The sequence below is a fragment of the Gopherus evgoodei genome, chromosome 7 (genome assembly GCF_007399415.2).
Source record: "Gopherus evgoodei ecotype Sinaloan lineage chromosome 7, rGopEvg1_v1.p, whole genome shotgun sequence".
In the NCBI taxonomy this organism is placed as follows: Eukaryota; Metazoa; Chordata; order Testudines; family Testudinidae; genus Gopherus; species Gopherus evgoodei.
This window is the reverse complement of record NC_044328.1, coordinates 33,685,562-33,697,808: the sequence shown is the minus strand read 5'-3', so window position 1 is coordinate 33,697,808 and position 12,247 is coordinate 33,685,562. Positions and strand designations below refer to the sequence as shown.

At 38.9% G+C, this 12,247-nt stretch overlaps 1 protein-coding gene across 1 annotated transcript in view; it reads right to left on the bottom strand.

Annotated features, from left to right (window-relative positions):
* Positions 1–1,894: 1,894 nt before the first annotated feature.
* PLCE1 (phospholipase C epsilon 1) overlaps positions 1,895–12,247 on the bottom strand; it is a 340,613-nt gene continuing 330,260 nt past the window's right edge. The window contains 4 exon segments of the mRNA XM_030568608.1: positions 1,895–2,892; positions 9,655–9,870; positions 10,101–10,262; positions 11,645–11,854. Coding sequence (XP_030424468.1) covers positions 2,713–2,892; positions 9,655–9,870; positions 10,101–10,262; positions 11,645–11,854 — 768 coding nt within the window. The 3' untranslated portion in view covers positions 1,895–2,712.

The window sequence follows — 12,247 nt, the reverse complement described above, 5'->3', positions numbered from 1 at the left end:
CCTCAGTAAGGGAGTTTTGAATGTGTAGTTTGTTTGTTTTTTTAATGTTGGAATCAGCCTGAAGAGGACACTTCCTGCAAGGTGATAGTTGCTTTCTAACTTCTTTCTGTATTCTCTTTAGAAACAGCAGCTTTTTGTGCTAGAGACCATACCAGGGATGTAGACCCTCCAGCACAGAGAATTAATACCCTTTATATTAGCAAATCAGACTGCTTGAATCATCTCCCTACATTTCATTGAACTTTTAATGGAGCCTTGCTTCTCTTTCTGACCTATCAACTTAGTTAACTGATTTGCCATTTCTTGATTTATTCATCTACAGCAATCCCTGCGTCAGTCATATGGTCTGAACTGTAGCCAAAGCTTGTGCTGAACAGTTTAGTTACTAGACAAAGTTCTTGTGTATGGACATCAGAAGGATGGCAGTTTCATTTGTGCGCTTACTTTGTATAAGTCAGTATGAACTGCTTTTTACTAACACTGAAGAAAATGATACAGCTATAACTAACTTCTTTAAAAAATCATGATTTCAGACATATACAAAACTTTACAGCAGTGCTTCTACATAAACATGTCACGGTTTATATTGGAAAACAAATGGAGTAGCCTGGGTTCTTTACACACTCTGGATATAAGCAGAAGTTATTTTCTCATTTATAAAAAATATTTAGATGCCTATAATATTTTCCATTCTCTAACACACACTAATGTTGAGATTATTTTACTATGATTTCACAATTGAAATGTTAAGCAATTGCATGCTTCCAACAGTTATTTTCTGAATGTTTCTTTTCAACAGAAAATAATTACTATTTTCTCCCTAAACCAAAAAAGATAAAGCTACAGTTTTTAAAATAGGTACAGTATGATAAATATATTACACATACCTTGGAACATGAAAATAAATAATTATTCTTACTTAAAACACAAGCCTGGAAAACTAGAATTTGAATGAAGAAAATGTTGTTCCTTGTCAAAATATCTCTTATCAATTAGGTTTAGTTAGCTGTTTGTGCATGATTATTTTGTGAACGTAGATAAACCATAAATAACTATGGTAAGCGTTTTGAGTATATCACCAAAATTAAATCTGTGATGCCAAGAAATTTACAGTCTATGTAAATCTTTTTACAATCACCTAATAGTGTTGAACAGGAACCATTAAAGGCGCATTATTTTCATATAAAACACAGAACAGTCTAGTTCTAATTCTCTTCCCTTAAAGCAATTAGTTATATCTTTTGTTTATTAAAAAAGATGTTTCTGTTTACAAAGTACAATTTAAGAAATCTGCTTAAATCTTCCTTTGCAGATGTGAAGATATTTGGGAAGAAAGGAATCGCTCTTTCAAATGCTGGCAAGCATCTTTCCAAACATTAGAAACTGTAACATCCCACTCAGCATTACTAAATCTGTATCTGTCACCAAGAAGCACAGTCTGGAATAGGCCAAGCTAGTGCTGAATAGTTTAGGCCTCCACAGTTTCCTTCATGGAGAATGCAGAAGGGAATCTGTGATGTTGGTTCCAGTTATCAAGTAAATGCAAGGCTGGGTGGAGAAAGATTGTCGGATTTCCTCTATCTCACTCTGGTTTTGTCAGCCTCAGAGTGGCTTTTTGTCTTTGGCATTTTGGGGCCTTTAAAGTCACCTGGAAAAGGGAAGAGATAACGATAGCATTTAAATTCAAATACAAGAGTATAAACAGGTGCCTGCATACCATAAAGTAAATTTTAAAGGAATTTTGTAACAAAGTATTATTGGCAGCCTTATTACTTGAATTCTGATGAAGTGACACAGTAGATTTAAATAGTATCTTGATCATTGACAATGAATGGAAAGGAATCACTGCTTCATGTGATAGGGGGTTATTAAAGATAGTTTGGGCAAGATTTTCTTCCATCTTAACTAGCTGGTACCTCTCAGAAAAAATCTTTTGGAGTTAGAGTAAGCCCAGTGCTAATAGTAATGTGTCTGGAACTCATCTGTCATGTACATAGATGGTACACTGTCATCCTGAATTCCGCATTGGGGTTTGTCACTTTAGCTCAAGCAAGCTAGAAGAAATTTAAAAGATTCAGAAAGGGACAATAAAATTCTTAGACGCTCTGCCACAAGTATTTCTATATAGAGATTTAAAAACAGTTTATGTATGGAGAGAGGAGTAAGAGATCATATTTTTTAAATTGAATAATATTAAATGCATATAAATTAATGTTTAGTAAAGTTCAGCTGTCCCATAACACAAAATGACGGCATATCTTAATTAAGAGCCTGTGTGGAAATACCAGTTAGCACACTGCATTACCTGTGGAACTCACTGTCACAGTGTATGCTGAAGCCAAGTTAGAGTCTTTCTAAAAAGGACTGGCCATTGTCAGGTTACCTGCTGTGATGGACCCTAGGACGATGCGGGCACAGTAGGCGAAGTAAAACTCCTATGTTCCTAGCAATTTTCACAGCATTTAGATTTGCATTTATCTTTAGGACTGCCTGTGTATAGGTTTGTGCCAGTACAGAGTTATAACCTAAAAGCATAGAGAGTTTTCATGAACTTCTGGCTGCTTGTTGTACTTCACTAGGGTTTACCAAGCACACTTTTGAAAAAAAATTATAAATTGTACCTTGAAAAATCAACAAAGAGTATGTCTGATTTAGAAACAAGGAGCACACATGTCATACCTGCATAGAACATACTGCTGGCATTTATGGATGTTATTCCATATTGTCACTAAATGTCAGACTGCCTGCAGATTTTTCATCTTTAGTCTGGGTATTGTCTGGTGAGTTCTGCAAAGGTGATGATGTGAAACCACGATACTGTTTACTTGACTTAGTTAATTTCTTAAGTTCACTAGCAAATGAAATGCCTTTTCTTTTATCATCTCGTACTGCCTGTAAAAAAAAACCAAAAAAAACCCCACAGCCATCAGAAACAGTTAAATTACAAGATTGTCAGCTCACTGATACTTTGAGGTTTGAAATATGGTTTGGATTTCATGTGAGAGCAAATAGCATTTTTCAAATCTTCCCTGTCAGGTTCACAAAAGCAGTGTCCTGAGTGTCTCCCACCAAAAATTATTTTAAAACTACGGCACGAGAATGCTGCTAAACATGGCCTTAAGCCTTAGCAACTCTGCTGCCTAGATAGTCATGACTGATACATTATAGATAAGTAGATAAACTGTATTCACAATGTACTTCCTATAAATGCAATGCTAAAGAAGCAACATCTCTTTTTGGGAAAAGGAACCATATAGCTATGGCAGGGGAGAATAACACCAAGGGGTAGAAGTATTAAGTGGTTCAATTCTGTATTTAATATGCAGTTTCTCCCTGCTACTTCACAAGTGTCAAGAGCTCCAGCTACAGCAGCAAGCTGCTTTTCCACTGGCTGGGAATAAAGGCAACAAAATGACAGCAGTTCACAGGGTTCTGTACACCTATTATTCAAAATTGTACTTAGCCCACGGTAATACAGCAGGGAAATGGGGATGCAGAGTTACAGGAATTGGAATCGGAGAGCTAAGACAGATTAAGATTTCTAGATATTGTAGCAGGAGCTGTATGGTGTGAAGTAGGGCCAAGGCTGCTGGCTGAAAGGTTTTTCTTAATGTAACTGATGAGCTTTAACAAGATGCTTTATTTTTGGTTTTAATTTTGTTTAAAATTTTCTGAGTCTTTATTACAAAAATGTAAAAATTAACTTCAAAGTTCTCTGGGTAATACAGGGGGACAGGACAGGAGGGAAAAAGGCAGTGCAGAAAGAAGTCAGATTACTTCTGACTCAGCTTCCCACTCTGGAAGGAGAGAAATCAACTCTCTAGAGGAGTGGTCAGCACTAACCTGGGTTACCAAGCCACCATTCTCCTCTGGGTCAAGGCCTGCAGAGTTCCAGTTTTAGGAGCTGAGCACCAATGTACATGTGTGCTCATGTGTGTGTAACTTCCACTATGTTGCGTTACTTAGACTAATTTATTATTAACAAACACATTTACCTGATGTAATGTAGTGGATTTTCTTCAGAAAATCAGTATTTTCATGTACCTGAACAGTCCAAACTTTGGGTGAAAATTGCTTAACAGCTTTTGTAAAACCTGAGAATTTTTCAGTTAAAAAACCAAAAATGAAAGGTTAGGTTTTACAGGGGCAGGTGTTGAGATACTAAGCACCTCCGTATTCACAGCCTATGCACTACTGTAATAACGGTTGCACAAAATATGCCTTTGAGGTATCATTTGAAAACTAGTAACTCATCATTAATATTCTTGTGATGTATGTACATGGTGGGTATTAAGAGTTATGAATGTATTTGTATTTGAATTATGACTAAAGTGTGCTTAAACCCAGCATGTTGGGCGGAGTTGGTTAAATAGCTCTGCCTTCGGTGTGTTTGATTCTCTGTCCAGCCCAATCTTCAGATGAAGACAATGAAGGTCCATTTTTACATATTAGGTAAACAAAGCTATTAAGCTAACAAATGAGGGGAGAAACAGAATGTAGTGTCCTGCACCATCAGACTTCATGTTGCCTTCCTTACAGCTAGAATAAACTACTTTGCGGGGTAACCTTCAGAAGAATACATTGCAATGGTTTACTGGTCTATAAAGGTGGGGGGGAGGAGGAGGAAGGGCAGGGATTGAACCTCAAGTGATAAGCACATGAATCAATTGATTTTTAGAATACAGTTAATATTGTATACAGTGTGCAGAAAACTAATGTGACACAATAATATTATTGTGAAATGTATGTATTAACACTATCTGAGGAAATACAGATACTTACATACTATTATTACATTTTAAAGTCTGTGGCCAAACGGGGAGAAACAGATTCCCTCCCAGACAGGAGAAAAGGCAGTTACTTACCTGTCTTCTATGTGGAATCAAAAGAATGGAAGGTTCATTTACATGCAGCAGGATGGGAAGTTCATGAGAAGGGAAGACTAGCAAGAGGTCATCCTGCCTCTTGAAACTAAGTTACCGAGCTTTGGAATATATAAGCAAAGAAAGAAGCCATTTTTGGCATCCTCGACTAGACAGACACAAGGGAACAGAGCTCTAGTAAGCTGAGAAAGATGGGTTTTTCAGCCAAACTGGTTGAAATCTCTGGAAACTGAATATAGGTAAGAAACCTGCTTAGGCAAAGATCTTTCCATCCAGGAAGATAAGGAAAGCCAGCCCCTTGTGCTTTTCTAGAGGGTCCCGACTGAGGAAAAGTCAGCCATAGCTGAGAAGAAAGAAGATTGGTAAGAGGAACCAGCTTGAACAAAGCCTGTACCTTGCTAGATTAAGTTTTAGATGGGTGTTTTCACTTTTATTTGCTTGCAACTCTAACTTTATTCCTTTTACTTGACATCACTTAAATTTATTAACAGAACAGAGGCTGTTTTATTTTTTACTGTAAACCAACTGAGTGCGGTGTTAAGAGAGGTGTATTTACGCAAGCTAATAATCTGGTATGCTTGTGTGTCTTGAACAAAGGAACCATATTACTTCTCTGAACAGTCCAGGAATGGATTGGACATTGCAGAGCACATGGTTTTGGAGAAATTCAGGGGTCACCTTGCCAGTTGTAACGGAGGCAGGTGGAAACCTGCATGGGGCTGTAGACAGACTCGTGGGATCAGAGCTGCTGTACCAGGGCTGTCTAGCACACACAGACTTCAGGCTGTGACCTGCATGCTTGTAGGCTGGTGTCCCAAGCTGGGAGCTACAGCAGCAAAGTATTGTAAGGCACCCAGAGTTGCAGGACAAATAGTGGCAACCCTCACTGGTGTGGATTGCACCTGGAATCCACAACAGGTGTCCATTAGAAATAAATTAGTGGGAAAATAGCATTTTGCTCTCTGCTGCTGTCTTTTAGTGACTGACCTTGTGTCAACTCAACTCCTGTAAGTTTTGTGTATTTCACTTCCCAGCATGGTCAATAAAACAATGACATGAATGGTGGGAGCACTCAGGGGTATCTCAACAATTTAGATCCTCAAAACCCCAGTTCAGCTGCCACCTCATCCATGGACATGTGCATAGCCACCAAAGCCTGGCAGGATTCTAACGGTAAGCATCCCTCTCCCTCAATCAATCTCACCCATTACAGTAGGTGTGCTCGAAGGCCACCAGAGAGCATGCCTACCAAATCAGGGCACTTCCTTTTCCCTTAGTAGCCAATAGTCCAGTGGTTAGAGCACTCACGAGGATGTGGAATAGGCAGCTGAACCAAGGTCTACCTCCAAGATGAGTGCCCTAACCCCTAGGGTATTCTGGGGTTGATCTCTTGACGAAACTGTTCCACTTTGTATAAAATATTAATTGGGCCTGAGTGTGTGAAATTTGACTCACTAGCCCAGTGATTTGGGCTGTCTCCTAGGAGACCCAGGTTCCAGTCCATATATAAAATATTCATTGGAGCAAAGTGGAACAGCTTAAACTCTCATCCAAAATACCCTACAGCTCAGTAGTTGGGGCACTCACCTCAGAGGGGCAAACCTGGGTTCACAGGCAGAGGGGGGATTTGAACTGGCTCTAACTGCTGGGCTGTGGGCTATGGTCTCCAACTTGTGAGAGAAAGGGTTGACCTGGTTTAGGTATTTCACTCCAGGACAAGGTTCATGGCCTGTGCATTGAGAATTTGGGGCTCCCTCCAGCCCAGAGTTAGGTACCTAAGTCCCTTTGAGGGGCAGGGATTAGGCCATGTCCCTCCTGTCATTTCCTACTGGCTAGTTTGTCGGCTTCCTGCTCTGTTTTCTGGCTTAGTGAATTCCATCCTTTTGGTGCATATCTCTCTCCCTGTGCATTGTATAGAGAGTCAGGACATCGTAACTCTGGGCTGAGGATTCCACTGGACAGCAGGGCACCTAAAGACAAGACACTTCATCGCTGAGCCTAAGCCTTTGTAGCCCTGAGCCTTTAGCAGGATCAGACCTGAGGTTAGCTCACCAGTAGTATATGCACAAAAGAGTGTAGTTCCACTTGGCTATGAAAGCATGGCACAGAAGGAATTTACTGTTGTGTTGCAAGAAAGCTTTATGCTACATCCAGCCTAAAAAGTTCCTCTGACTCTTGCGGTGCATCCATTCTCACCCACTTTGTCTCTAGTTGAGAATTGTCAGAGATCTGGCATTCTGTGGGTTTTTTCCCTTCTTGACCATATTTGGTACAAAAATGAAGTGGAATCAACTTAGCACTTTCATTTTAAAATTAAAAATGTCTCTCTGACAGGGGGCCAGAGTGTTATTCTTGATTTAGTCCTAAGTGGAGCACAGGGTCAGGGCCAAGAGGTGAATATAGCTGGACCGCTTGATAATAGTGACCATAATATAATTAAATTTAACATCCCTGTGGTGGGGAAAACACCACAGGAGCCCAACACTGTAGCATTTAATTTCAGAAAGGGGAACTACACAAAAAGGAGGTTAGTTAAATTAAAAGATACAGCACCAAAAGTTAAATCCTTACAAGCTGCATGGAAACGTTAAAGATGCCATAATAGAGGCTCAATTTAAATGTATACCCCAAATTAAAAAACATAGAGCCACCATGGTTAAAAAACAAAGTAAAAGAAGCAGTGAGAGGCAAAAAGGCATCCTTTAAAAAGTAGAAGATAAATTACAATGAAGAAAAGAAGGAGAAGCATAAACTCTTGCAAATGAAGTGTAAAAATATAATTAGGAAGGCCAAAAAAGAATTTGAAGAACAGCTAGCTAAAGACTCAAATTTTTTTTTTAATTGCATCAGAAGCCAGAAGCCTGCTAAACAACCACTGGGGCCAGTGGATGATCTAGATGCTAAAAGAGCAATCGAGGATAAGGGCATTGCGGACAATTGAAATGAATTCTTTGTGTTGGTCTTGAGGATGTGAGGGAGATTCCCAGACCTGAGCCATTCTTTTTAGGTGACAAATCTGATGAATTGTCCCACATTGAGGTGTCATTAGAGAAGGTTTTGGAACAAATTGATAAACTAAATAGTAATAAGTCACTGGGACCAGATGGCATTCTGAACCAATTCAAATGTGAAATTGCAGGACTCCTAACTGTCATCTGTAACCTATTGTTTAAATCAGCTTCTGTACCAAATGACTGGAAGATAGCCAATGTGATGCCAATTTTTAAAAGGAGCTCCAGAGGTGACCCAGCAATTACAGGACGGTAAGCCTGACCAGTACCAGGCAAACTGATTGAAACTATAGTAAAGAACAAAACTGTCAGACACATAGATGAACATAATTTGTTGGGGGAATAGTCAACATGATTTTTGTAAAGGGAAACCATGCCTCACCAATCTACTAGAATTCTTTGAGGGGGTCAACAAGCATGTGAACAAGGGATCCAATGAATATAGTGTATTTAGATTTTCAGAAAGCCTTTGACAAGGTCTCTCACCAAAGGTTCTTAAGCAAAATAAGCAGTCATGGGATAAGAGGGAAGGTGCTCTCATGGATTGGTACCTGATTAAAAGATAGGAAACAAAGGATAGGAATAAATGGTCAGTTTTCAGAATGGAGAGAGATAAACAGTTGTGCCCCCCAGGGGTCTGTACTGGGACCAGTCCTATTCAACATATTTATAAATATTCTGGAAAAGGGGGTAAAATTTGCAGATGATACAAAACTAAAGTCCCAGGCAGACTGCAAAGAGCTACAAAAAGATCTCACAAAACTGGGTGACTTGGCAACAACTGGCAGATTAAATTCAAGGTTGATAAATGCAAAGAAATGCACATTGGAAAACATAATCAATCTCAAGTATATATATAAAATGATGGGGTCTAAATTAGCTGTTACCACTCAAGAAAGAGCTTGGAGTCATTGTGGACAGTTCTCTGTAAAAATCCACTCAATGTGCAGCGGCAGTCAAGCGAACAGAATGTGGGGAATCATTAAGAAAGGGATTGATAAGACAAGATATCATATTGCCTCTGTATAAATCCATAGTACGCCCACATCTTGAATATGGTGTGCAGATGTAGTCACCCCATATCAAAAAGAGATATTGGACTTGGAAAAGGTTCAGAAAAGGGCAATAAAATGATTAGGGGTATGGAACAGCTGCCGTATGTGGGGACATAATAAGACCTGGACTTTTCATTTTGGAAAAGAGATGACTAAGGAGGGGTATGATTGATGTCTATAAAATCATGACTCGTGTGGAGAAAGTAAATGAGGAAGTGTTATTTACTCTTCATAACAGAAGATCTAGAGGCCACCAAATGAAATTAATAGGCAGCAGGTTAAAACAAACAAAAGGAAGTATTTTTTAACACAACACACAGTCAACCTGTGGAACTCCTTGCCAGAGGATGTTGTGAAGGCCAAGACTATAACAGGGTTCAAAAAAGAACTAGATAAGTTCATGAAGGATAGGTCCATCAATGGCTATTAGCCAGGATGGGCAGGGATGGAGTCCCTAGCCTCTGTTTGCCAGAAGCTGGGAATGAGCGACAGATCACTTGATTACCTGTTTTGTTCATTCCCTCGGGCGCACCTGGCACTGGCCACTGTCAGAAGACAGAATACTGGGCTAGATGGACCTTTGGTCTGACCCAGTATGGCCAGTCTTATGTATGTTCTTGTCAAGGAATATGTTTTAATTTGCAATTCCAAATATTTGATCAAACCCCATTTTTAAAAACAACAAAAGGATTTTCAATCACTTACGTGAACTTGTTCTTTAAGTTTAAGGATAAACTTCCCTGCTCCCTTCCACTTGCTCTGAGCCTGAAACACACACTCTTGATCAGAGAGAATTCTCTGTGATGGCTTAGATGTTGACTTTTTGTTCGCTAGCTCTTTTGTCACCTCCTCCAAGAGGACATAGTCATTTGGGTTGGGATTACTCAGAATGCTGTAGGAATACTTGGCTTTGCAAAGAGTCTGTTTAAAAAAAAAAAAAAGGCAAGTTAAAGACATAATACCCCACTGTGTTTTCTGAGTAGATGCTTAGTCCAAATTGGCAGAAGCGAAGAGCTTTTTTGCTCAGGATTTGTTCCATTAACTGAGAACAAAAAACTCAGTTAACATTTCTTGTATGAACCCATCTCTAGCAAATGAATAGGGAACTTACTGAGTGGAAACAGGAAAAAACTGAAAGAAAGGCTTTCTACCTGTTGTATGACATCCTGTGCTGTGCTAAAGCGGGGAGCTTTGATGACAGTGCGAGGCTGCTCTGGGGAAACATCATGCACTTGAACAAAGAAACTATCGTCTTCAGAACTGATGTTTGCATCTTCTTTCTCTTCTTGAAAAATGTTTCTCCCATTCAAATTCTGTAAAAAAATGTAAAGAGAAAGCAAAAAATGTATTTAGTTGAGAAAAGTGACCTAAAGGTTGGATTTTTAAAAGGGTCTTATGTCACCTAATGGGAATGTTAATGTACTTCCACTGTCTAGAACAGACTGCCACCTCTGGATTTGTGCCAAATTGTAAAGGTGTTTGGTGGTGACTAGTGTCCCACGAAGACTAAAACTAAACCTTCACACTAGTTTTCAGTTAGATGGATTTTGACCTATGTTTTCCAAAGTGAAGGGTTCATGTATTAATTCAGTGTACCTAGCTCCTCCCACAAAACTCAAAATAATACTTTCTACTGAATAAGCATACACTTGTTTCCCCAAACAAATGCACATCTGATAACCTTTTGCTTTGTGGAGGATGAAGTAAATGTACCAAAATAAGACTGGATTGGAGGCTAGGAAAAAAGACCTGCACTAAAGATTTTATGAAAACAAGCTGCAACAGAAGAACTGTAGAAATAGTAAAAGGATAAAAAAATATTTCTCTGCAAATTTATCAAATAAAATTTGCACTGTCAGAACTTTTCATTCTCAAACATCCCAAGAGTTAAATAAACTCTCATAAATTTTGTGTATATATGTTTATCTAAATATACAAATGGATATGTACACAACATACTCTCACTCAAACTAAATAACTGCCACTTAGTGCTGAACAGAGTTTCAGGTCTCAGCACTCCTGAAAACCAGGTCATTTAATTAGGTGCCTTTCTACTTCTGACTCTTCTCCCTGCACCCGAATCCCTGTATTTGAGGACATCTCATGGATGTCCTGACTGACAGCAGCTAAAACTGACTTCTCTTCCTTCTAGAACCCTGCCTCTTCCCCCATTTTGTTACTGACAACACCTTCCCTATCCTCTCAGTTGCTGAGGTTCTTTATCTAAAGGTAATTAAATAAGAAAAAGCCTTGCTGTCTCCATAGTATACTCTTGCTAATAATTACAATCTAGTTCCAACAGCTATGACCCTCATCTATCTTACTCCTTTCGTTTCTTATATTTGACATCCTTTCATATCTAATCACTATTAAAAATCTAAACTCCTTGGGAGCAGGGACTGTATTTTTTTGTACAGTGCCCAGTACAATAATGGCCTGATTCTGATTTATACAAATACTAAACAACAACCATGATGCATTTCAGAGATCAACAGGGCTGTGTAAAAGTGTGTCTGTCTTTGCACAGGTATTCTAAATGATAGGTGCATAAAACTTGACAATGCTCAGCGGTCCTCTGTGTGTCAATAAGATTAATTTCCAGTTAGCAAACCAAATGTGATGCTCTTATTGTCCCTCTTGTGGTCATTATTTTTAGCTATGTATGTAAATGACAGTTTTTCTAGAACAGACTTACTTCCTCTTGGGTTTTAAAGATAATCCTTCCAACATATCCTTCTTCTGGGAACCAGCTATTCAAAAGCTGTACTAGCCCTTCCTCAGGGCCAATCACCCTCTGGAATGGTGGTTTCCTGCACTCAGTCTTTTCTTTAGATATAAAACATTTTTCCTCCATCAGAAAATAATCTGGAGCATGTGATTCAGTGCTTTTTGTGGTAGCCAAAATCTGAGACAGAACCACAACACATAAACAACTATTAGAATGCTAGACAGAAACGGTGTGTGTTTAGTAGCTATGAATGAATGTGTTTACAAAAAGCTATGATCAATTATTTCATTCTGGTGATGTAGACAAGTATTTCTGATCTGCTACTCCTAACTAATATACTGTTCTCTTTAGATTGCCCAAACAGTTCAACAATTCCAGACAAGGCAATACTATTTGAATTTATGTCTGTCCAGTTTGGCTGATCAATTTATTCATAAACCCAGTACAGTATTTTCCCACTGCTGAAATAACAACCCCTGTTGAAAGAAGAATGGGAGTACTTGTGGCACCTTAGAGATTAACAAATTTATTTCAGCATAAGCTTTCTTCGGATGCAACCTCTGTTGAGTT